The sequence below is a fragment of the Molossus molossus genome, unplaced genomic scaffold, assembly GCF_014108415.1.
Source record: "Molossus molossus isolate mMolMol1 unplaced genomic scaffold, mMolMol1.p scaffold_m16_p_14, whole genome shotgun sequence".
Classification (NCBI taxonomy): domain Eukaryota; kingdom Metazoa; phylum Chordata; class Mammalia; order Chiroptera; family Molossidae; genus Molossus; species Molossus molossus.
In genome coordinates this window covers 57,013,803-57,040,480 of record NW_023425349.1, presented here as the reverse complement: position 1 = coordinate 57,040,480, position 26,678 = coordinate 57,013,803, and the positions used below count along the sequence as shown (strand labels likewise).

The window sequence follows — 26,678 nt, the reverse complement described above, 5'->3', positions numbered from 1 at the left end:
CTCCTGTATGGGCCCCAACCAGAGATTGAACCCTCAACCTGGGTATGTGAATTGAACCCGCCACCTTTTGGTGTATGGGACAACGCTTCAACTAAGCCACACGGGCCAGGGAAAAACCTATATAATTTTATTAACCCATGTTATCTCAATAAATTCAATAAAAATAAAATAAGTGAGTATTTATTGGTTTTCTAGCAGTGAGCAGCCAAACTTGGATTTTTCAGTAACTCTAGAGAGAGGGAGAGAGAGAGAAACATCAATGAAAGACTTCCGGTCAAGATGGCAGCATAGGTAAATGCGGTATTGTGTCCTCCCACAGCCACATCAAAGTTACAACTAAACTACAGAACAACCATCATTCAGAACCACCTGACATTGAGCTGAATGGAAGTCCTATAACTACGGAATTAAAGAAGCAGCCACATCCAGACTGGTAGGAGGGGCAGAAGCGGACAGGGTGGTTCCACACCCACATGTGGTGGATAAAAATCAGGAGGATACCTAAGCTGGGAAGGTCCTCCCTGAGGACTGAGGGGTCCCCGTCCCACACCAGGCGCCCAGCTCAGGGTTCCAGTGCCCAGAAGAGAAGTCCCCATAATTTCTGGCTAGAAAAACCAGTGGGAACTGAGTGAGGCTCAGGGAGGCTGAAGCAGCTGGAGCCCCAGGCAGCTCCTCTTAAAGGGCCCGCGCACAGACTTATCAGACTCTCTCCCTCTCAGCTTGAAGGGGAGGTAGCTTGTGGGGCACCAGAGACATACAGGGAAGAATTGAGCTGTTCGGCATTGGAGCAAGGGCTGGAGAGGCAGCTTTCTCCGGGACAGACTTTCAGTCAGAGGCCTTTGTTCCTTTGGTGAGCCCTTCCCTAGGGCAGCAGACACCCACTGTATCTGGAACTCCAGCAACCCGGCTCACACTGGCAGCCCCGCCCTGGTGATTCCCTGAGGCCCGCCCCACCCAACTTTCAGGCCCACCCAAGCTGTTGCCAGTTGGTTAACTATAGGATTGGCCTGTCTCAGATCCTGTTTCAGGTTTTCCTAAATTCTTTCAAACAAGCAGCATCTGGTCTCAGCTAGCCCCATACCTCTTGTTAAGTAATACACAGAAACAAACACAGGAAGGCAGCCAAAATGAGGAGACAAAGAAACAGGTCCCAAATGAAAGAACAGAACAAAACCCCAGGAAAAGAACTAAGCGAAATGGAGATAAGCAACCTAACAGATGCTGAGTTCAAAACACTGCTTATAAGGATGCTCAATGAACTTAGTGAGAACCTCAGCGAACTTAGTGAGGGCCTCAAGAACATAAAACCGGACCAGTCAGAAATGAAGGAGGCACTAACTGAAGTAAAGAATAATTTACACAGATTCAATAATAGAGTAGGTAAAGCCAAGAAGCAAACCATCGATTTGGAATATAAGGAAGCAAAAAATGCCCAATCAGAACAGCAAAAAGACAAAAGAATAAAAAAAAAAAAATGAGGATAGTGTAAGGAGCCTCTGGGACAACTTCAAGCGTGCCAACATTCGCATCTTGGGGGTGCCAGAAGGAGAAGAGAGAGAACAAGAAATCGAAAACCTACAATGACAGAAAACTTCCCTAACTTGATGAAGGAAACAGACATACAAGTCCAGGAAGCACAGAGAGTCCCAAACAAGATGAACCCCAAGAGGCCCACACCAAGACACATCATCATCAAAATGCCAAAGGTTAAATACAAAGAGAGAATCTTAAAAGCAGCAAGAGAAGCCCTGGCCGGTTTGGCTCAGCGGTTGGAGCGTCCGCCTGCGGTCTGGAGAGACCCGGGTTCGGTTCCCGCTAAGGGCATGTACCTTGGTTGCAGTTTGTCCCCGGCCCTGGCTGGTCGTGCGGGTGGCAGCCACTCGATGTGTCCCTTTCACATCGATGTTTCCCTCTCTCTCTCTTCCTCTCTCTCCTCCCACTCTATCTGTACAAAAAAATGGAAAAATGTCCTTGGGTGAGGATAAAAAAATAATTTTAAAAAAGCAGCAAGAGAAAAGCAGTTAGTTACCTACAAGGAAGTTCCCAAAGACTGCCAGCTGATTTCTCAAAAGAAACTTTGCAGGCCAGAAGGGAGTGGCAAGAAATATTCAGTGATGAAACACAAGAACCTACAACCAAGATTACTCTATCCTGCAAAGCTGTCATTTAGAATCGATGGCCATATAAAGAGTTTCCCAGACAAGAAAAAGTTAAAGGAGTTCATCACCACCAATCCATTATTATATGAAATGTTGAAGGGTCTTTTTGAAGAAAACGATTTAAAAAATGAACAAACAAAATGGCAATGAATACATATCTATCGACAATGGAATCTACAAACAAAGTGAACAAGCAGAACAGAAACATTCTCATAGATTCAGAGAACATTTTGTTGGTTGTCAGATGGGAGGGGGTTTGGGGGAATGGGTGAAAAAGGTGAAGGGATTAAGAAGTACAAAGTGGTTGCTAGACTGACAAACCTCAAAGGGAAGGGGGGTTGGGGTGGGAAGAAATAAACCAAAGAACTTATATGCATATATGCATAACCAATGGACACAGACAACAGTGTGGGGAAAGAAAGGCAGGAGGGGGGTGGGAATGGGGAGGAGGGGGTCAATGGGGGAAACATTACATTTGTAATACATTCAACAATAAAGATTTAAAAAATAGATAAAATAAAATAAGTAAAATAAAAGGCAAACAATCTAATTTAAAAATGGGCAAAGCACCTGAACAGATATTTTTCCAAAGAAAACATAAAAAGGACCAACAGGTTCATGAAAAGGTACTTAATATCACTAATTATGAGGCAAATTCAAATTAAAAACACAATGAGATATCACCTTACATTTGTTAGAATAGCTATTATCAAAAAAAGAAGATAATAAATGCTGGTGAGGATGTGGAGTAAAGAGAACCCTGATGGGATAAATCAATGAATAAAGAAAATGTGAGATATATATCATTAAATTCTTTGTATGACAAACTTTAAAATTCTCTTTTCTGTTCATTATATGAATATTATTCAGCCATAAAAGGAGGAAATCCTGCCATTTGTGACAACATGGATGGACCTTGAGGATATTATGCTAAGTGAAAAAGGTCAGACAGAGAAACAAATACATATGATCTCACTTTTATGTGGAATCTAAAAACATCAAACTCACAGAAACAAAGAGCAGAAAAGTGGTTTACCAGGGCTAAGAGATGGGGGAAATGAGATGTTGACCAAAGGGTACAAACTTTCAGTTATAAAATTAATAAGTTCTGGTAACCTAATATTCACTATTTTGACTATAGTTAACAATTCTGTATTGTATTCTTGAAAGTTGGTATGAGGGTATAACTTTAATGGTTTCATCATAACAACAACAATAGTAATTTTTTTTTTTTTTTATCCTCACCCGAGGACATTCTTCCATTTTTTGTACAGATAGAGTGGGAGGGAGGGAGAGGATGAGAGAGAGAGAGAGAGAGAAACATCGACGTGAAAGGGACACATCGAGTGGCTGCCACCCGCACGACCAACCAGGGCCGGGGACAAACTGCAACCGAGGTACATGCCGTTAGCGGGAACTGAACCCGGGTCTCTCTGGACCGCAGGCCGACACTCTAACCGCTGAGCCAAACCGGCCAGGGCAACAATAGTAATTTTTTGAGGTGAAGGATATGTTAGCTAACCTCATTGTGCTAAACATTTAACAATATACATGTGTATCAAATCATCACATTGTACACCTTAACTTTACATAATGTTATATATCAAGTATATCTCAATAAGCTGAGAAAAAATTTTAACCTACAACCCTGACTAGTTTGGCTCAGCAGTTAGAGCTTCGGCCCAGGGGCCAAAGAGTTGCGGGTTCGATTTCAGCTGGGCACATACCTTGGTTGGGTTTGGTTCCCAGCCCTGGTCGGGGTCATACATGAGGCAACCAATTGATGTGTCTCTCTCACATCGATGTCTCTTTTCTCTTTCCCTCTCTCTCACTCTATCTGAAGATAAATGAAGAAATATCCTCAGGTGAGAATTTAAAAAAAAAATTTAACCCACCAATATGATGTAAAATTCTAATTAATGTACTGCATTAGTGGTGTTTTCTTTCTAATGTGCCCTAGAATAAGCATTATTTCAAATAATAGCAGCTTGGATTAAATAACTAATATTGGCAAAAAAAAAAAATGACAGTTTCACTTCCTCCTTTCCCATTTGGATCCCTTTTATTCTTTCTTCATGTCTAATTGCTGTGACTAAGACTTCCAGTACTATGTTAAATAATAGTGGCGAAAGTGGGCATTCCTGTCTTGTTCCTATTCTTTTTTTATCCTTATCCAAGGACATTTTTGCATTTATCTTCAGATAGAGCGGGCGGGAGAGAGGGGAGAAGAGAGAAGGAAACATCGATGTGAGAGACACACATAGACTGGTTGCCACCCATACAACCCCAACCAGGGCCAGGGACAAACTGCAACCGAGGTACGTGCCCTTAGTGGGAGCCAAACCCGGGACTCTCTGGTCCACAAGCCAACACTCTAACTGCTGAGCCAAACTGGCCAGGGCTTGTTTCTGTTCTTAAGGGAAATGTTTTTAGTTTTTGCTCACTGAATGATGTTGGCTGTAGGATTTTCATATATGACCTTTATTATGTTGAGATATGATCCCTCTATTCCCACTTTGCTGAGCATTTTTATTAGAAATCGTTGCTGGATTTTGTCAAATGCTTTTTCAGTGTCTATTGATATGAACATATGGTTTTATCTTTCATTTTGTTTATGTGGGGTATCAAAGTTATTGATTTGCGAATATTGTACCAGCCTTTCATCCCTGGGATGAATCCCACTTGGTCATGGTGAATAATTTTTTGATGTGTTGCTGGATCTAATTTGCTAATATTTTGTTAAGGATTTTAGCATCTATGTTCATCAGGGATACTGGCCTGTAGTTTTCTTTCTTTATAGTGTTTCTTGGAAGTCTTCCTTCTTCTTGAATTTTTTTTTGAATAGTTTGCGGAGAATGGATGTTAGTTCTTTGACTATTCAGTAAAAGTCCCCTATGAAGTCGTCCAGGCCTGACAAGTACCACACGATCTCACTTTTTTTTGTGGAACATAATGAATAAAGTGAGCTGTCGACCCAAAGAGATCCAGAGTCATGGAAGTAAGGAACAGACTAACAAACCTCAGAGGGATGGGGGGTGGGAGGGGTGGGAAGAGATAAACCAAAGAACTCACATGCATATATGCACGACCAATCAGCATTAGGTTGAAGAAAGCAGGAGGGGGGGGGGAGTGGGAGGGAGGAGGTCAATGGGGAAAAAAGGGAAACATCTGTATACTTTCAACAATAAAAAATAAAATAAAAAGAGTGGTATGAATCTATTGCATTTAAAGAGGGTTTGAAGATTCCCCCTTCAACGATGTATAAAATAATTTGGAGATCCAATCAAGTTATCAAAAATATTTTTCACAATTTGAGTATGTGATTTGCATGAAGTAAGGCACTAACCTGTGACCGGGCCAAGGCTGATCCTCACAAAAACAAAAAAGATATCAAACTGGGCCCATTAGATGTTGCCCAGAAAGTGTTTGCAGCTGGAGAGTAGACTGCTCATATGTCACATGTGGACAAATCAGAGCTCTTTTTCCATGATTATTCAGTAGCATCCTTCTTTGTCTAGGAGAACTATATACAGCTGAAGTCTGTAACTACAGGAGGTGACATGAAAAAGAACTTGATGCTTTTAAGCAGGGCAGCAGATAGCATGTGTGATGGCAACTTAGTGGATCGTCAGATCAGAGTAAGCAAAACTGGAGTCTTCTGTCCACAGAGGCCATTTACCAGTGTTCTTCCTGGGGAGTTAATGAGGGGATACATGACCCAGTTTCCCACCTTCCCAAGCTGGTTGAGTAAGCACTGGTCTATGGGAAAACACAGTCATATTGTTCAGGACTGAGCATTGCATATGAGTCTCAGAACTTATTCCAGCAAAGGACTATACATATGGATGTCTGTCACACAGAGAGGATGTATTTGTATAGCACTTGACCTCATAAAGGGTAGAAGGACTACAGGATGTTGTTGCTCTTATGGATGTATATTATTTGGTAAAAGAAGACATTGAGAATATCATGGAAATTAGCAGCTGGGATGGCAAATCTAGTCCCTACTCCAAGCTGGATGCCAAGGTGAAAGCAGCCTTTACAAGAGCGTAATTACAATAAACATGAATGCAATACACCTTATTGTGTTCACTTCAGGCAGTAAAGACATCCAGGCAAGCACAGGCCCAGGATTCTGAGCTCAACTAAGAGTTAAATGAAGATGACTTAATCTGATGAGAAAGAGCAAGACGACACTATGGAAAACTGATACTGAGATTAAAACAAAATCTTTAAGGCCTTCAAAATCAGAAAAAGATAAAGGACTCCAGAAGAGAAGGAAATTTTCAAAGAAATGAAACCATTTTTCACTACTGACAATCACTTTTTATTCACCCTGCTGATCAGCCTAGCTAGTCTAGAGAATACCTTGGGTTTTTCCCCAAAGGAACCGTGTTTTAGCATAATGGGGTGGCCAAGTGGTCCTATTATAAATAAATGGTGGCACACCTAGAAGGATGTAACCAGTAGGCTAATGTACATCTCTGATAGAGGTTGATAGGACTGCTTGGGTCCTCCACTGTTCCCTATCAATCTAATTAGATTGAGCTTCAAAATTACTGTGCATAATCATACTAGAAACTATAGGTGGGCTTTGGAATCAGATTTTAATTAGCAATAATATGCCTGGGAACAGTGGTACTAAGGTGACTTTTGTAAGCTTAACAATTTATCCTAATGGCCTTGATAGACCAATGCTGATTTTTTTTAAAAGTAGGTACCATTATGTGGTGATATTTTGTAAATAAATCATAATACAAAACAATCAACACCTAGAACAGTATTCTCTGTACACTGTCAAATATCTTGCAAAATATAAATTAGGAATAAAAATGTTCCACATGATACATGTAAAAAAGAAAAAAAGAAAAATGAGAATCATTCTGTGATCCTTCAACTTACTATAAAATAAAGGTACTAATTTTGGTGAAATAAACTGTTTTAATCTTTGTTGCAGCTTTAGAATTATCCAGGCTAGCTTCCATCTGTTACATTAAGACCAATAATGATATAAACGTCTCCTAGTACAGATTGTCCAGAAGACAAAAGTATTTTTTCTGTTCTTCCTAAAAAAGACAGAAATATATTTAGAAACACATCCAGATATAGAGAAAGAGGTTTCTAATCACTGCATTCTTTTCTTCTATCCTATATTGTCTCTTATTCCCCATTGCAGTTACTCTCTTTATGTACCTTGATCCTTCTCTAATATATTCTTGGTTTCCTTTGAATGTCTAGTAGCCCTTGGTTGCTTGTTCATATATATGAAGAAGTAGGTTGATTAATGTAAGTAACTGACATGGATTTCCTCTACATTCTGTGGGCTTTGTGAGATGGGCAACGTGTGCAAACACAAGAGCTTCTCTTTAGGGTGGATGAGCAAGGAGCAGACTTAAGAACCTCACAACTGTTAAAGAACACAGATATAGCCCGGGCGGTGTGGTTCAGTGGTTGAGCATTGACCCATGCACCAAGAGGGCACCCTTTCAATTCCTGGTCAGAGCACATGCCCAGGGTGTGGGCCAAATCCCCGGTAGGGGGCATGCAGGAGGCAGCCAGTCAATGTTCTCTCTCATCAATGTTTCTGTCTCTCTCTCTTTCTCTAAAATCAATAAAGAAAAAAATTTTTTTTAAAAAAGAACACAGATTTATTTGGCAGTTGAGCACAGTGTCATATTCAGGCCTGAGTGGCCTACTTTCCCTTTTTTTCTTTCTTTCCTATTGTTGAAGTCCAGTATTGCTTCAGTATTACCTCCTCTCTGACCCGATCCCATAGAATAGGAGATTTCTCCAATAAATTTTAAGCTTTGAAAAAAATGTAACTAGGAACAAACACTACCAACTCTCTCAGTATGTGAGAGGGAAAGGGTACATTTATAGTCACATAGCTTCCCCAGCATTCTTATAGGCAGAGGAGTCCTCCCCTGAGTGTTTTAGGTTGTGGTTTCTTCTACTCTGGTTTTATCATCATTCTGATCCTGCCTGCTTTCTCTCTTTCAGAAATTCCTCAAAATTGCTGGCTTTCTGATGGCAGCCTTTCTTATTTTCCAGGCACCATTATGGATTTATTCTTTTAAAAATTGTTATTTATTTTTATGTAAATAAGTATAAAACATTTAAAAATGAATAGTCTATAATCTCATGTTCCAGTAATCAATATTTACATTTTTATGTTTTTGGTGGTTTTTGTTTGTTTTTAATTCTCACCCAAGGATATTTTTCCATTGATTTTTCAGATAGAATGGGAGTGGGGGAAAGAGAGAGAGAGAGAGAGAGAGAGAGAGAGAGAGAGAGAAACAAATATTGATGTGAGAGAGACACATGGATTGGTTGCCTCCTACAAGACCCTGACCAGGGCCAGGGATTGAACCACAACTGAGGTACATACCCTTGACTGGAATCAAACCCACGACTCTTTTGTCCCCAAGTCGACCCTCTAACTGCTAAGCCAAACCAGCCAGAGCCATTTTTACATTTTTAATATAAAATTCTTTTATAAAATTAATGAACAAACTCATAAACAAAAAACTTACATGTTTAGAAGGAAGAAAAGCTATCATAGTGCTATAGTCCCAACACAACCTTACTTAATATTTTTCCCAGTCTTTTTTCTGTGCTATATTTTGTTTAGTCTACCAAATTGTTATACTCTCTGTAAAATCTTTATCATGCTCTTTATCATGCTTTTTACATTTTATATCACGTCTAAGCATTTTCCAATGCTGTGGATCGTCTTCATAATGTGGACAGTCATTGTTAAGGCTGCAGAATATTTCATTGGTTATGCATTACCTCTTGTCCACTTCCCTGCTCTTGGGCAGGAAAACAGACACCTTAGCTTTCCAGACAGCCCAAATGCAAGTTCACTCTGAAATGGGGCTTAGGGGCTTTGTTTTCTTTCTTTATAAAATTATAAATGTTTGAGCAGTTATTATGTGCACATGATGCAAAATTCTGAAAGAACAAGAGGGTATATAGTGAAAACTTCCTTCCACCCCTGTCCTTGCCATCTAGTTCACATCCTCAAATGCAATCAATATTACTTGTTGTTGTTGTTGTTTTTTAACAGTCTTCAAAGATAGTCTGTGCATAGTTAGGAGTATATAAATATAAGTATATACGTATATGTATGTGTGTATACACACACAAATGACAGATGGTAGCAAATTATACACTATTCTACACCTTGCTTTTTTCATTTTAACAATATACCTTATAGATTTTTCCACATCAAAATATATAGCTTCATGGAATGATGATGATGATTAGAAAACAACTAGTTTTTATTGAGTATTGACTCTGCCCAAATGTGGAACTGCTAAATAAAAGGGTAGGTACATTTTAAATTTTAACAGATATTTCCAAATTCAACCATGAGGTATTATTTCTACATGCTTTTCTTATTAATAATGAAGTCCTCAAAACAACCCCATGAGGTAGATACTATTATTTTCCATATTTTACAGATAAAGAAACTGAGATACAGAGAGATGAAGTGACTTTCCAAAGGGCACGTTAATAAGTGCATCAGAACTCAAATGCAGGCGTTCCCTGATTGGAAGGCCCACACTCTTAATCCCCCACTGTGTCTCTTCCTTGAGCAACCATCACCACCTTTCATTTCCAGAACATTTTTATCTCTCCCAACTGAAACTCTGTACCCATCAAATACTAACTTTGTACTCCCTTCTCCCAACAGCCCCTGGCAACCACCAGTCTACTTTCTGACTCTATGAATTTGACTTCTATAGATGCCTCATATAAATGGAATTATGTAATATTATTTTGTGATTGGCTTGTTTCATTCACTTAGCGTAATGTTCTCAAGTTCCATCCATGTTGTAGCATGTGTTAGAATTTCCTTCCTTTTTAGGGCTGAGAAGTACTCCATTGTGTGTCTATGCTGTATTTTGTGTGTTTTTTGTTTTTTCACTTAAAAATATATTTTAAGCCCTGGCCATTTGGCTCAGCAGTTGGAGCATTGGCCTGCAGACCAGAGAGTCCTGGGTTCAGTTCCCACTAGGGGCACGCACCAAAAAAAAAATTACTGTATATATTCTTAAATATATACAGTATTCATAAAGTAACTGCCCAATCATCCCTCACAGTGTTACCATTTTTTTCTTTCTTTTTTTTAAAACTCATCTTTATTGTTGAATGTATTACAGATGTCCCCCTTTTTTTGCCCCATTGACCCCCTCCTCCCCAATCCCGGCCCCCTCCTGCCTTCCCCACACTATTGTTGGTGCCCATTGGTTATGCATATATGCATAGAAGTTCTTTGGTTTATCTAATCCTGCCCTCCCTCCCCCTTCCCTTTTAGGTTCATTAGTCTAACAACTAATTTGTACTTCTTACTTCCTTCATCTTTTTCACCTGCTCCCCCCCTCCCCCCGCCACTGCCCATCTGGCAGGCAACAAAAAGGTCTCTGTATCTATGAGTCTGTTTCTGTTTTGCTTGCTCATTTTGTTTGTAGACCCAGTTGTTGATAAATATGTATTAATTGCCATTTTATTGTTTATATTTTTGTTCTTCTTCTCCTTCAAGATGACCCTTCAACATTTCATACAATACTGGTTTGGTGGTGATGCACTCCTTTAGTTTTTCCTTGTCTGGGAAACTCTTGATATGTCCATCGATTCTAAATGACAGCTTTGCAGTATAGAGTAATCTTGGTTGTAGGTCTTTGCTTTTCATCACCTTGAATAGCTCTTGCCACTCCTTTCTGGCCTGCAAAGTTTCTTTTGAGAAATCAGCAGACTTATGGGAGTCTTATGGGAGCTCCTTTGTAAGTTACAAACTGCTTTTCTCTTGCTGCTTTTAAGATTCTCTCTTTGTATTTAACCTTTGGCATTTTGATGATGATGTGTTTGGTGTGGACCTCTTTGGGTTCATCTTGTTTGGGACTCTCTGTGCTTCCTGGACTTGTATGTCTGTTTCCTTCACCAAGTTAGCGAAGTTTTCTGTCATTATTATTTCGAATAGTTTTTCAATTTATTGTTCTCTCTCTTCTCCTTCTAGCACCCCTATGATGCGAATGTTGGCATGCTTGAAGTGTCCCAGAGGCTCCTTACATTATCCTCATTTTTTTTAAATTCTTTTTTCTTTCTGCTGTTCTGATTGGGTGTTTTTTCTTCCTTATATTCCAAATCAATGTTTCCTTCTTGGCTTTACCTATTCTACTATTGATTCCCTGTAAATTATTCTTTATTTCAGTTAGTGCATCCTTCATTTCTGACTGGTCCTTTTTTATGTTGTTGATATTCTCACTAAGTTCCTTGAAGGTCTCACTAAGTTCCTTGAATGTCTCACCAAGTTCCTTGAGCAACCTTATAACCAGTGTTTTGAACTCTGAATCTGATTGATTGCTCATCTCCATTTTGTTTTATTCTTTTCCTGGAGTTTTGTTCTTTTCTTTCATTTGGGACATATTTCTTTGTCTCCTCATTTTGGCTGCCTCCCTGTAATTGTTTCTCTGTGTTAGGTAAAGTTGCTATGTCTCCTAGGCTTCATAGTGTGGCCTATCGTTGTAGGTGTTCTGTAGGATCCAATGGCACAGCCTCCCTGATCACCCCAGCTGGGCCCTCAAGGGGCACCCCTACTGTGGACTCTATACCCTTCTATGGTAATTGAGTCTTGATTGCTGTTGGCACATCAATGGGAGGGATTTACAGAGGTTGATCAGCTGCAAGGACTGGCTATGCCCACTGACCACTGGCCTCTGACTACCTTGGAGGATCATCTGTGTAAGGGCCAACCAACCACACAGAGCAAGACTTACTTCATCAGGGCTCTGGTACCCACTGAGTCCGCTCATTGAGTGTGTCACTTGTGGAGGTGGTTAGGTGGTGGCGCTTTGATGTGGTCTGAAGCTTTCCACTGGGTGTGCTGGCTCTGGGGCAAGGTCAGCCTCTGCCTGTGTTCTACCCGAGGCCACCCAGCATAAGCTACAAAGTGATCTGTCGATGGCTGCTTCTTGTGCTGGGTTTGCAGGTGCCCTGGAAAAGCCAAGTTGTGAACAAGGCTGGTTGCTTCTAGTGCCAGGCCCGGGGCCACTTAACAAGAGGTATGTGGCTTGCTGAGACCAGATGCTGCTTGTTTGAGAGATTTTAGGAAAATCTGAAGCAGGATCCAAGACAGGCCAATCCTATGGTAAAGCCACTGGAAACAGCTTGGGTGGGCCCAAAAGTTGGGTGGGGCAGAGCCTCAGGGAATCACTGCAGCAGGGCTAACAGTGTGAGCCAGGTTGCTGGAGTCCCAGATATGGTGGCTGTGTGCTGCGCCCCCCCCCCCCCACCAGGGAAGGGCTCACCAAAGGAACATCAGCCTCCACCAGCACATGAGCACATCTGACCAGTAGAAAGCCACCTCTCCATCCCTCATCCTGAGGCCAAACAGCTCAATTCTTACCTGTATGTCTCTGGTGCCCCTTAGGCTGCCTCCCCTCCAAGCTTAGAGGAAGCAAGTCCCAGTAAGCGAGTTAGTCTGTGTGCAGGCCCCTTAAGAGGAGCTGCCTAGGGCTCCAACAGCCTCAGCCTCCCTTAGCCTCAGTTCCCGCTGGTTTTTTCAGCCAGAAGTTATGGGGATTCTCTTCCTGGCACTGGAACCCTGAACTAGGCACCTGGTGTGGGACAGGGACCCCCTCACTCCTCAAGGAGGACCTTCCCAACCAAGGTATCCTGATGATTTTTATCCACCACACATGGGTGTGGGACCAGCCTGTCCGTGCCTCCACCCCTCCTACCAGTCTCCATTTGGCTGTTTCTTTAATTTCATAGTTGTAGGACTTCCATTCAGTTCAATTTCAGGTGGTTCTGAAGGATGATTATGTTGTAGCTTAGTTGTAATTTTGATATGGTTGTGGGAGGAGGCGATACTGCATTTACCTATGCCACCATCTTGACCAGAAGCTCCTGCATTTTGTTTATTCATTCAGCTATTCAATGGACATTGGGTTGCTTCCACCTTTTGGCTATTGTGAAGAATGCTACTATGAACATGGATGTACAAACATCTGTTCAAGTCCTTGCTTTCATTGCTGTTGGGTATATTTCCAGAAGTGGGATTATTGGATCATATGGTAATTCTGTTTAATTTTTTTGAGGAATTTCCATACCACGTTCCACAGTAGCTGCACCATTTAACATTCCCATCAGCAATGTACAAGTGTTCCAATTTCTCCACATCCTTGCCCCTTGTCAACACTTGTTATTTTCTGTTTATTTCAATAAAGCCATCCTAATTGGTATGAAGTGGTGAATTTTTCACTTTTAATGTATAAAATCTGTTCATCTTTTCCTTCATGTTTCCTCTCTTCCTTGAAAAGGTCTTTGCCTCCCTAAGCTTATACAAGCAGTCTACAAATTTTACTTATAAATTTATCATTTTATTTGGTACATTTAGTGCTTAGATTCACCTGGAATTCATTTTCTGTTTGATTTAATATAGGGAGTGCTATCTTCTTCCATACTGTCGGTGATGCTAGTTTCTGTGCTCATGAAAGCTCACGACTTTCCCTTTCATCTGTGCTCTCTTTTCAGCCCCTGCCCACCAAGGGCAGAAACTGAGCCACCATTGCTTTTAATACTTCATATCTTAGCTTGCTTGTCGGTACTATCAAATTAGGCTTTAGTTTTCAGCAAAAGAAGTCAGTGTGAATAGACAGCCCATAATAAAAAATGTACCTCTTTCATCCTAAGAAAAAAATTTAGTAGGATTATAAAAAAATTTTGACATAAAAGTTAGTTACATTTAAGTTTTTCAATTTATATAATAACATTTAATTATGTAAAACAATTACATTGATGTTCTCAATTTGACTTCTCCATATCTGTGACAATTCAGTTTGGATTTTTATTTAGCACTGTATTGGAGGAGAAATGATTGTCACTACAAAGATTAGGCAGCAACAAATTAAAATTTATTGGTTATGACTGGGCCAGACTCATCTTTCTGTAAAACTCTTAGGCCCATACAAATCAGAATAGGACAGAATGTAAAAATAACTATTTTTTCCATTTCAGGAATTAATGTTTATTTCCTTATAATAATGAGATGATAGTTTATGTTTGAGACCACATGTGAACATGAAATTGGAAGTATTATTTCCCAGAAATGGATAACTAAATAATAAATTATTCCCACAATCTACGTTTCTTTTTATATTGAAATCAGGTTTAAATAAGAAATTTCTGGAGAAAGATGGTGGCGGGCAGGACTGGAGGGAGGGTGAGTGTGTGAGAGAGTGAGCAAGTGTGAGAGAGAGTGTGAGTGGACATGAGTGTAAAATAGCAACCCCGAGCAGTGCAGAAACGTGGAGCAGAAGGTTCCTGTGCTATGGATGAGGAGCAGCCAGCTACCACAGTAAGCGGCTCGTCAGGGCACTTCTCTCTGCATGGCCAGGAAGCCCCACCATTTTGGAAGATCCCTGGTCTTTTCTGGGAGGAGGCAGCAGGACCAGCTAGGGCCCAGCAACCTGGGCCCAGCATCCTGAGACCACCAGTGCACCTCACACCATCGGACCAGTGGACCCTGCTGTGTCAACACAGACCAGTGCACAGTAGCTGAGCTGTCAAGGTGCCTGCTGCAGAAGCTGTAAGCAGCTGGGAACCCAGCACCATCCCCCACAGCAGCAGCCCAATCCGAGCCAAGACACACCCCCAGCAACAGCAGCTCTGCTTGGGAGCAGACATCTATCCCCAGGCAGCAGCAACACAGATAAGCAGCTAAGACCCATCCACAAAAACATCAGCAGAGGCTGAGCAGGAGCTGAGCCCCACCAGGTAGCAGCACTCCCCAGCTGCCAGTGGCGGGACTGGGGCTCCAGAGGGGCCTGCGCAATACAGCTGCCTGTGGCATCTGCGGGGCCCATGTGATACAACTATCTATGGCACCAGTGAGGAGCATGGCACCAGTGAGGAGCATGGCTCTACTGGGGCCAATGTGATCCAGCAGCAGCACCTACCAGGACACACCAATGCCAGCCGCCAGTTATAAATTCTCCAGGACCCACAGCAGACAAGAGGCAACACGCAACAGAACAGTCTGGGAGGCAAAGCAGCCTTATTTGATACATGCTGACCTGCCTACTATACCTCCCAACATCCCTCACCAGGTCTAGAACTACCAGATGACTGAAATGGGGAGACAAAGAAATAACACCCAAATGAAAGAAAAGGAAGAATCACCAGAAAAAGAACCACATGAAATGGAAGAAAGCAATTTGTCAGATAAAGAATTCAAAGCAATAATTTTAGGGTGCTCAAACAATTCAGTGAGAACTATAACCAACTTAATGAGAATTATAGAGAGCTCAGCAGGAACTATATCAGCTTTAAAAAAGAGGTAGAAGCTATCAAGAGGAAATAAAGAACGACATAGCCGATTTGAAAAATACCTTAGAAGGATACAGTAGTAGATTAGAAGAAGCTAAAGAACAAAGCAGTGAGTTAGAAGACAAGGTAGAAAAAAAATGCTCAAATAAAACAGCAAATAGGGAAAAATTTAAAAAACAGGAGGAAAGTTTAAGGGAACTTTGGGACAACACAAAACGTAACAACATTCACGTCTTAGGGGTACCAGGGGAGAAGAATCAGAGAAAGGAGTAGAGAACCTGTTTGAAGAAATAATGATAGAAAACTTCCCTATCTTGGAGAAGGAAAAAGTCACACAAGTCCAGGAAACACAGAGTCCTAAGCAAGATGAACCCCCCAAAATCCACAGCTAGACACATCATGATTAAAATGGCAAACATCAAAGACAAAGAAAGAATCTTAAAGGAAGCAAGAGAGCCCTGGCCGGTTTGGCTCAGCAAAGGTCTGAATCCAAGACTACCCTATCCAGCAAGGCTATCATTCAAAATTGAAGGTGAAATAAAGAGCTTCACAGACAAAAAAAAAAAAAAAAAAAAAGAGCTAAAGAAATTTATCACCACCAACCAGCACTGCAATAAATGCTAAAGGGACTACTGTAAGAAGAAAAGAGAGAGAGAGAGAGGAACACAGGCATAAAATAAAAATGGCAACTAATAAGTATATATCAATAATAACCTAAATGTAAATGGCTTAAATGCCCCAATCAAAAGACATAAGGTAGCTGATTGGATAAGAAAACATGACCCATATATATGCTGTCTACAAGAAACCCACCTCACAACAAAAGACTCACACAGGATGAAAGTGAAGGGATGGAAAAAAAGTTTTTCCCAGGCAAAAGAAAATGAAAAAAAATAAGAAAAAAAAAGCTGTTGTAGCAATACTCATAACTGATAAGATAGACTTCAAAATGAGGGCCATAATAAGAGACAAAGAAGGTCACTACATAATATTAAAAGGAACAATCCAAAAAGAGGATATAACCCTGGTAAACATATATGCACCAAACAAAGGAGCACCAAAATATGTTAAAAAAATTTCTGGGGGACTTCAAAGGAGAGATCAATAGCAATACAATTATAGTGGGTGACTTAAACACCGCACTGACACCACTGGATAGATCTTCTAGACAAAAAAATTAACAGGGACACAGAGTCCTTGAATAATGAACTAGATCAGCTGGACTTAATTGATATTTACAGAACATTTCACCCCAAAGCTGCAGAATATGCATTCTTCTCAAAGACACATGGACAGTCTCAAAGATAGACCACAGGTTAGGACACAAAGTAAATCTCCACAAATTCAAGAAGACTGAAAATATATCAAGCAACTTCTCAGATCACAATGACATGAAACTAGAAATCAATTACAACAAAAACACGCAATAACATTCAAACACACAGAGGCTAAATAGCAAGTTATTAAAAAAACTAATGGGTTACCAAGGAGATCAAGGAAGAAATTTAAAACTTCCTGGAAACCAATGAAAATGAACACACAACAACACAAAATCTACGGGATGCAGCGAATGCAGTCCTGAGAGGGAAGTTCATAGAACTACAGGCCTGCCTCAAGAAATAAGAAAAATTCCTAATTGATTTTCTAACTGTACAACTCAAAGAACTAAAAAAGAAAAAGAAAAATCGAGAGCAAGTAGAAGGAAAGAAATAGTAAAGGTCAGAGTAGAAATAAACAACATAGAAACTAAAAAAACAATTCAAACAATCAATGAAACAAAGAGCTGGTTCTTTGAAAAGATGAACATCATTGATGGACCCTTAGCCAGACTTACCAAGAAACAAGAAGACCCAAATAAATAAAATCAGAAATGAAAGAGGAGAAGTAACAACTGACACCACAGATACAAAGGATCATCAAAACATACTATGAACAATTATACGCCAACAAATTGGACAATCTAGGTGAAATGGACAAATTTCCAGAAACACACAGTCTCCCAAAACTGAACCAGGAAGAGACAGAAAACTTGAATAGACCAATAACAACTAAGGAATTTGAAGACGGAGTCAAGATACTCCCAGAAAACAAAAGCCCAGGGCCAGATCACTTCACAGGGGAGTTTTACCAAACATTCAAAGAAGATCTAACACCCATTCTCCTTAAACTATTCCAAAAAATCCAAAGATGAAAGACTTCCAAACTCATTTTATGAGGCCAACATAATTCTAATTCCAAAACCAGATAAAGACACTATAGGCCAAAATCCCTGATGAACACAGATGCCAAAATCCTAAACAAAATATTATCAAATCGAATCCAGCAATACATCAAAAAAATTCTTCATCATGACTAAGTGGGATTCATCCCAGGGATGCGAGGATGGTCCAATATCTGCAAATCAATAAATGTGATACACCACATAAACAAAATGAAAGATAAAAACCATATGATCATATCAATAGATGCTGAAAAAGCATTCGACAAAATCCAGCACCCATTTCTGATAAAAATGCTGAGCATTGTGGGAATAGAGGGATCATATCTTGACATAATAAAGGCAATATATGAAAAACCTACAGCCAGCATCATACTCAATGGGCAAAAACTACAAGCATTTCCCTTAAGAACAGGAACCAGAGAGGGATGCCCACTCTCGCCACTCTTATTTAACATAGTGCTGGAAGTCTTAGCCACAGCTATTAGACATGAAGTAAATATAAAAGGGATCCAAATTGGAAAGGAGGAAGTGAAACTGTCATTTTGTGCAGATGACATGATACTGTACATAGAAAACCCTAAAGACTCCATCAAAAATCTTTCTGATTTAATAAATGAGTTTGTCAAAGTAGCACGATACAAAATTAACATCAAGAAATCGAGGGCATTCTGGTACATGAACAATGAATTCAATGAAAGAGAAACTGAAAAAAGCAACCCCATTTACCATAGCAGCAAAAAAATTAAGAAACCTAGGAATAAACTTAACCAAAGAAGTAAAGGACCTATTCGCAGAAAGCTACAGGTCACTGAAAAGAAAAATAGAGGAAGATATAAAAAGTGGAAGCATACACCTTGTTCATGGATTGGAAGAATTAACATCATTAAAATGTCCATACTACCCGAAGCAATCTATAGATTCAATGCAATCCCCATCAAAATACCAACAACACATTTCACAGAATTAGAACAAATACTGCAAAAGTTTATATGGAACCAAAAGAGACCTTGAATAGCCATAGAAATCTTGAAAAAGAACAAAGTAGGAAGGATCATAATACCAGATATCAGGTAATATTACAAAACCATAGTAATCAAAAAATCCTGGTACTGGCACAAAAACAGGTATATAGATCAATGGAACAGAACAGAGAACCCAGAAATTGACTCAAGTCATTTTGCTCAGTTAATATTTGACAGAGGTGGCAAGAGCATACAGTGGAATAAAGACAGCCTGTTTAATAAACGGTCTTGGGAAAACAGGACAGCTACATGCAAAAAAATGAAACTAGACCATTAACTTACACCATATAGAAGAATAAACTCAAAATGGATAAAAGACTTAAATATGACTCATGAATCCATAAAAATCCTAGAAGAAAATGTAGGCAACAAAATTTCAGACATAACAGGCAGCAGAATTTTCACTGATACAATGCCTAAGGCAATAGAAACAAAGGAAAAAATGAACACATGAGACTACATCAAACTGAAAAGCTACTGCACAGCAGAAGAAACAACCATCAAAATGGAAAGGGAACCCACTATATGGGAGAGCATAATTGCTAATGATACATCAGAGAAGGGGTTCATTTTCAAAATATATAGAGTACTCATACAACTCAACTAAAGGAAGACAAACAATCCAATTAAAAAATGGGCAGAGGACCTAATTAGACCCCTTTCCAAACAGGACATACAAATGGCCAAGAGACATGTGAAAAAATGCTCAATGTCACTAATCATCAGAGAGATGCGAATTAAAACAACAATGAAGTATCACCTCACACCTGCCAGAATGGCCACCATCAACAAATCATCAAACAACAAGTGTGGCGAGGGTGTGGAGAAAAGGGGACTCTAATACACTGCTGGTGGGAATGCAGAGTGGTGCAGCCACTATGGAAAACAATATGGTGTTTCCTCAAAAAGTTAAAAGTGGAACTGCCATTTGACCCAGTGATCTCACTTCTAGGAAAATATCCTAAGAAGCCTGACATACCAATCAGAAAGAAATATGTACCCCTATGTTCATAGCAGCACTATTTACAATCACTAAGACCTGGAAACAGCCCAAGTGTCCATCAATAGATGAGTGGATAAAAAAGCAATGGTATATATACATAATGGAGTACTATGCAGCTATAAGAAAGAAAGATCTCTCATCCTTTGAGACAACATGAAGAGACCTGGAGAGTATTATGCTAAGGGAAATAAGCCAGTCAGAGAAACACAGGTATCACAAGATCTCACTTATTTGTGGACTATAACGAACAAAACAAGCTGAGGAACAAAATACACCCAGAGACACGGAAGTGGGGTGCAAACTGACAAACCTCAGAAGAGGTGTGGCTGTGTGGAGAGGGAAGAGATAAACCACAGAACTTATACACATGTATGCGTACACAAGGACATAGTCAATAATACTGGGGGGTGGGGAGTGGCGGGATTGAGAGGAGGGTGTCAATGGGGGAAAAAAGGAGAAACATCTGTAACAAAAAAGTCAACAACAACAGTAAATATATATATATATATATATATATATATATATATATATATATATATATATATCTCGACATGGACATGGTGACAGCCAGAGGGAAAGGGGTTGGGGGGAGGTGACAGTGGGCAAAACAGGGATACATGGGAATGGAAAGAGACTTGATTCTGGGTGGTGAAAGCATGATGCAGGGTGCAGATGATGTTTTACTGAGTGTGCCCCTGAAACCTGTACTGTTTTATTAACCAGTGTTACCCCAATAAATTCAATGATAAAAGAAAACGAAGTTTCTAAGATTAAAAAAAAAGAAATTTCTAAGTTAAAGCCTTGGCTAAAATTAGTTAGAATTGGAGATGATGACTTGCCCTAGGATTTCTTATTATATCACTAGATTAAGTATCTGATGTTAACTGGATTCTACTGCATAAATGCATTTCCTTCTAAATAAAAGTATCTCCAGATTAATAGCAATCCAAGTTGAGCTCCCAAAATACTTTGCAAAAGTGATGGTGGGTTGAAATTTGAGCAATGTTTTAAAGGAAGACTGATCAGTTCAACTCACCCTCTTGACCAAAACTTTGCTTTGGTGTAGACTACCTAGGGCAAGTAACTTCTAACACCCATGGAAGGTGATATTAGCATTAGGGATAGGGAAGCTTGAAGAGAAAATAGAAACATTTACAGAGGAAAAAACAATATCCCCCCCCACCTCCTGCCACTACAAGGAAAATTCTGGTAGTGTAATTTTAGTATAAGAATAGAAAAAATATGGAACATGAAGCTTAAAATTAATTATTTATGAAAAAGAATACATATAATGCTAAAGTCTTTCCTTCCCTCTTTGATAAATATAATGATGGAATATTTTATTATAAAATTATTTATAAAGTCTTTGCATCTGAATAAAATTATATCTTACCTAGTGGTCCAGATGTTTTTGAACAATTATTTAGAGTAGAACGTGGAAGATCTGGAATAACTGTATGGTCAGGTAACTATACCACAAATCTTTCTTATTTTTCACAGTGATTTAAAATAAACACATGCTGTTATTTACCTATTATGACTGATGCTGAAAGGGTACCCTGTCCCGCTTCTATTTTTTAAAAGCACCTTTGTTGAAGTATAGTTTACATAGTATAAAATCCATCTATTATAATGGTACAATTCAATGATTTCTAGTACATTTATAGGGTTGTGCAACCATCACCACAATCCAGTTTTAGAACATTTCCATCATTTCCCAAAATTTCCTTGTGCTCATTTACGGCATATCTTTTATCCTGACCCTAGACCCAGGGGATCACAAATCTACTTTCTATCTCTAAAGATTTGTCTTTTCTGGACATGTCACATGAATGGAATTGTAAAATATGTCGTCTTTTGTGTCTGCTTTCTTTTACTTAGCTAATATTTTTAAGGCTCAACCATGTAGCATATTTTCTCTAAGGGAATTTTAGAATCATTTTGTCAAACAAATTAAAAAAAATACATTCCTGTCAACCAGGTGGAAAGGCCTTTGTTAAACATGGCCATTAATCCCCCTTACTTGTTTCTTGCTTAGGATTCCTCCATCTTTTAAAGCATTTTTGGAGAATTATTTTATATTTAGAACATTTCTGAATGCAACAAACCCACATAAAAGTACAAAAAGTACTTTTTATTTAATAAAAACCTTTAGTTTTCAGGATGCATGAAGATATGGAAATGTAGGATTAGAAAAGCATAACTCATTAAGAAGATGGAAGGGAGGTCAGTCTGGCCTGTATGGCTCAGTGGTTGAGTGTCAAGCTGTGCACCAAGAGGTCACGGTTTCAATTCCTGGTCATGACACATGTCCAGGTTGTGGGCCTGAATCCTAAGTCGGGGGCATGGAGGAGGCGGCCAAATGATGTTCTCTCTCATTGATGTTTCTTTCTCTCTCTCCCTCTCATTTCCTCTCTCTCTAAAATCAATAAATGGAAAAAAAAAAAAAAAAGAAGAAGATAGAAAGGAAGCTAAATAAAGAACGTTCTACATGGTCATAGTTGTAGTCAGTTGGGTTTAGTTTTGCCTTTTGATTTTGTTTTATTTCTCTTTTGCTTGACTTGTATTTTTAAAATAATCACTTTATAACTTTCTGGCTATTACTATAATTGGTATAAACAATATTGCTCTCCATTTTATTTAGACTGTATTGACATCTCATTAGACCAAAGTCATATAACTGATAGCCTCTTATTTGGAACATGATGAGGAAGCAAGAAGAAATACTTAAAGTCAAAAGAACCAAATGATTATAATAAGGCCATGTTCTAAAATGCATGCAGCATACTCATAGGAAGCCATGGCTTTCAGGTGCTCATTGGGAACTTAGGGACTTTGGTTTTATACACAGTTCTGAAAAATTTTATTCTCTCACTGCCCCTAGACAATGAAAAGCAACAGATCATTGAAAAAGAGAGGAAGAGAGAAAGGAGACAGGCAAGCCAGGAGAGATCGGTGCTTAGAGAAGGACTTACTGCTAAGAGTGAGAAACAAGAGCTTGATGGAGGAGGAGACCGAAAATGGACACAGAGGCCTGGGACCATCTGGTGAACTCTGATAGCACCACTGCATTACAGCACAGGAGAGCAAATCATGACTCTATGTCTTTATAAAAAGAAGTTTCCTTATATTTCTTCCAGTCCTTCCTGGAAGAAGGTTGAGCAAAGTAGGGTTTGAGCAGAAGTAGGCTTACAATTGTGAGTATGTGAAACATAGAGTTTATTCCATTATTATTTATTAAATATTGTATTGCCTTCCATATGAACAACTGCAAACTACTTTTGCCCACCCTCTATATTACCGCTATTTAATTAAATTCATAAGTAAATAAGCAGTCAAACAACTTTGATTTGCTATATTCTATTATGAAGGCAGCAGTATATGATAGCTTTTAGACAACTATTAAAATGTTTAGAATTCTTACAGAGAAGAAGACCATGAGACAACAGAGAAGGCTGTGTGAGATTGAAGGCAGAGATTAAAGTGATTCATCACAAACTAGGGAATTCCAAGGATTGCTGGCAACCATAAGAATCTAGGAGAGATCAACACATTACTAGATTTTTACCATGACAAGAATGATCAATCTTAATCCCTAAGGACCTGTTTACTTCCAGTGCGTGGTTTGCTCATGATGAAATTAACCAGGAATGGTGCATTTGATAATGATGAAAAAGAAGAGATGGTTTTTGCATTTGAAGAAGAAGAAATAATCTACATGTGTGCTAATGGAGCAAACACATGTTTGGGGCTCTCAGTTCTGAGGTCTCCAAACCCCAAGTCTCTCACATGCCCTGGGACTTCAATCCTCAAGAGGGGCCAAGGAGCCAACCCTTACCTTTACATCTAAAATCTCATTTTCCTCTCCCAGTTTCTTCCCACAGTAAAAAGAAGATAGGGAAGGGAAACTGTCACATTATTATTCCATGCCTCCCCACCCTGTGGTTGATATAATAAATTCTATGCTTGTTATCCTCTATGCTTTGGTAAGAACTCTGTGCCAAGATTTTAAAATAAAAAATGATAACTTTTCTCTCTCAAGAAACCGACTTAAAATAATGGGCTTGAGCTTTCAGATTGCTGCTTCTCTCATTTTGTAAAAATCCATTCAGAAATGGAGTCTCCTGTATTCTGAGCTTTATCTGATTTCTGCTCCAAAGCAGTGAAAGGAACTGACTAAAGTGGTAAAGGTCTCGAGGCAACAAGAAAATTGTGGCAAATAAAAATCTCTACTGATGTCTCAAAATAATATCTCACTACCATTACATTATATCATGGTGTGACATGGATCTGATACTCCAAATGAATTTCAATTTGGAGTTGGATAGATTAGGAAGGCAAAATTACTTCAGTGCAACTTGTAATAAAGGCCAATAAGATGTATCTGCATTTAAAGGCACGTAGATCTTTTCTCACATGTGATATAATAAGCTGAACATATATATTAGGCTTGGATAAAAGCTTCAGACCACATGTGTTCAATACCTCAGGACACAGAAAAAAAATATTATATCTATTCTGTATATATTCCAGGAAGATTTCACTGCCAAAGTAACAGTTGGGGATAGTTGTCCAGAGGGACTTTAGTAAAAGTCTATTGAAATTTTTTTAAAATAAAGAATCAAAGTAACTGAAGAATGCAGATCCACTGGAAAAGCAGATTATTAATTATTAATTCAGCTCAGATTCAAAAGATGAGTAACCACACTTTTTCTTTGTTTTTTCCTCAGCTGGAAAGGCAGCTAACGATGCAGAATGAAATGAGAGAAAGACAAATGGCCATGCAGATTGCTTGGTCTCGGGAATTCCTCAAATATTTTGGAACATTTTATGGCATTGCAGCCATCTCTTTAACAACTGGGTATGTTTGTTATTTACTTTAAATTTTCTTCTTCTTTTTTTAATCCTCTCCCAAGGATATTTTCTCAAATATCTTCAGACAGAGTGGGAGGGGGAGAGAGAGAAAAACATTGATGTGAGAAGGTTACATCGATTGGTTGCCTTACGCACACCCTGACCAGGGCCAGGGCGAACCACATCCAAAGTACGTGCCCTTGGCTGGAATCAAACTCGAGACTCTTTGGTCCACGGGCTGACGCTCTAACCACTGAGCAAAACCAGCCAGGGCTAGAATTTTCTTAAATAATTTATTTATTTCATCTTTGCCATTATATTATTATTATTAAGTTGTCCAAGATAGGACTTCAGTTCAAATAGTGTATATGTAAACTAAGTAACCCATTATTGCTTAGTCCTCAGAGGTAATTCTGTAGAAACAGGGTAGTACAAGTTAATTCTGCCTTTAGTTTATTAGATTTTCTCTATTCTTTTCTCCATTTTATAAGTTAGAGAACTAATTTGACACCAAGCTAGAATGAGGCTTCTACAAGTTTATCTCTACAGTTCCTAAAAGGGAGATATCGATACTTAACCATTTATCTTTTTAAATATGTTTTTATTGATTTTTTAGAGAGAAAGGAAGGGAAAGAGAAATAGAAACACTGATGTGAAGAAACATCCATTGGCTGCTTCCTGCATGCTCCCTATTGGGGATTAAGCCCACAACCTGGGCATGTGTCCTGACCAGGAATTGAACCGGGACCTCTCAGTCCATGGGATGATGCTCAATCCACTAAGCCACACTGACTGGGCAATACTTAACCATTTATAAAATGAGTAATCTGAGCCTCAACATCAAATACAGATGAGCAAGTCATAGACTCTGCCTGCCCGGAGAATTGCAGAATCTGGTGAGGGGTTATAGGTAAGGAAAGCCTATTTTCAAAGAAGACACAAATGAATTAAGTAACTTTCGAAATGAAGAATATTTACCCTGGCCAGTTTGGTTCAGTGGTTAGAGCGTTGGCCTGCAGACCAAAGAGTCCAGGGTTCGATTCCAGCCAAGGGCGCGTACCTTGGTTGAGGTTCATCCCCAGCCCCGGTTGGGGTCCTGCGGATGGCAGCCAGTCGATGTGTCTCTCTCACATCAATGTTTCTCCCCCTCCCACTCTGTCTGAAGATAAATGTAAAAATATCCTTGAGCGAGGATTTTTTTTAAAAAATATTCTTTCAAAAAGCAGGTAAAAAATTTTTTTTATCGAGTATAGAGATATGTATTTATAGGTCATGTCTTGATATTTATTCTTCTTTGTTCTTGAACCAGAGCAATAAAAAGGAAGAATCCAGCCTTTCTCTTCCCTATTATTCCATTAGGCTTTGTCTTTACCTACCAGTATGACTTGGGCTATGGAACCCTTCTACAAAGAATGAAAGGTAAGTCTTTGATAAACCAGACTCTCTATTTCTGATTCATTATCTTATTAAATTATCCCCTTCTTATGATCCTTTGACTTAGGGAGATTCTGACAAGTCCCTCTCCCTGGTTGTTAAATACAATAATTATTAAAAATTAGCCCTGGCCGGTTTGGCTCAGCGGTTAGAGCGTTGGCCTGCGGTCCGGAGAGACCCGGGTTCGGTTCCCGCTAAGGGCACGTACCTTGGTTGCAGTTTGTCCCCGGCCCTGGTTGGGTCGTGTGGGTGGCAACCACTCGATGTGTCGCTTTCACGTCGATGTTTCTCTCTCTCTCTTTCCCTCTCACTCTATCTGAACAAAATATCGAAAAATGTCCTCGGGTGAGGATAAAAAAAAAAAAAAAAAAAAAAAAAAAAAAAAAAAAAATTAAATTATGTGCCCTGGCCGGTTTGGCTCAGTGGTTGGAGTGCCCGCCTGTGGTACAGAGAGACCCGGGTTCGGTTCCCGCTAAGGGCATGTACCTCGGTTGCAGTTTGTCCCTGGCCCTGGTTGGTCGTGCGGGTGGCAGCCACTCGATGTGTCCCTTCACATCGATGTTTCTCTCTCTCTCTCTTCCTTTCTCTCCCTTCCGCTCTATCTGAACAAAAAATGGAAAAATGTCCTCCGGTGAGGATAAAAAAAAAAA

At 39.5% G+C, this 26,678-nt stretch overlaps 2 protein-coding genes across 6 annotated transcripts in view; both read left to right on the top strand.

The window, feature by feature from the left end:
* LOC118629888 (prorelaxin-like) overlaps positions 1 to 26,678 on the top strand; it is an 84,362-nt gene that overhangs the window by 25,684 nt on the left and 32,000 nt on the right. The window lies entirely within an intron of this gene.
* Positions 1 to 26,678, top strand: part of PLGRKT (plasminogen receptor with a C-terminal lysine) — a 62,081-nt gene that overhangs the window by 29,640 nt on the left and 5,763 nt on the right. The window contains exons 1-3 of one of the 5 annotated variants that reach the window (XM_036261598.1): positions 5,137 to 5,157; positions 24,471 to 24,601; positions 25,904 to 26,013. In XM_036261598.1, the coding sequence (XP_036117491.1) occupies positions 5,152 to 5,157; positions 24,471 to 24,601; positions 25,904 to 26,013 (247 nt within the window). In that variant the 5' untranslated portion in view covers positions 5,137 to 5,151. Of the gene's footprint in view, positions 1 to 5,136; positions 5,158 to 5,634; positions 5,798 to 13,118; positions 13,241 to 22,628; positions 22,788 to 24,470; positions 24,602 to 25,903; positions 26,014 to 26,678 lie in introns of those variants that run through there. The other 4 variants (XM_036261595.1, XM_036261594.1, XM_036261596.1 and 1 more) reach the window with 4 other exon arrangements.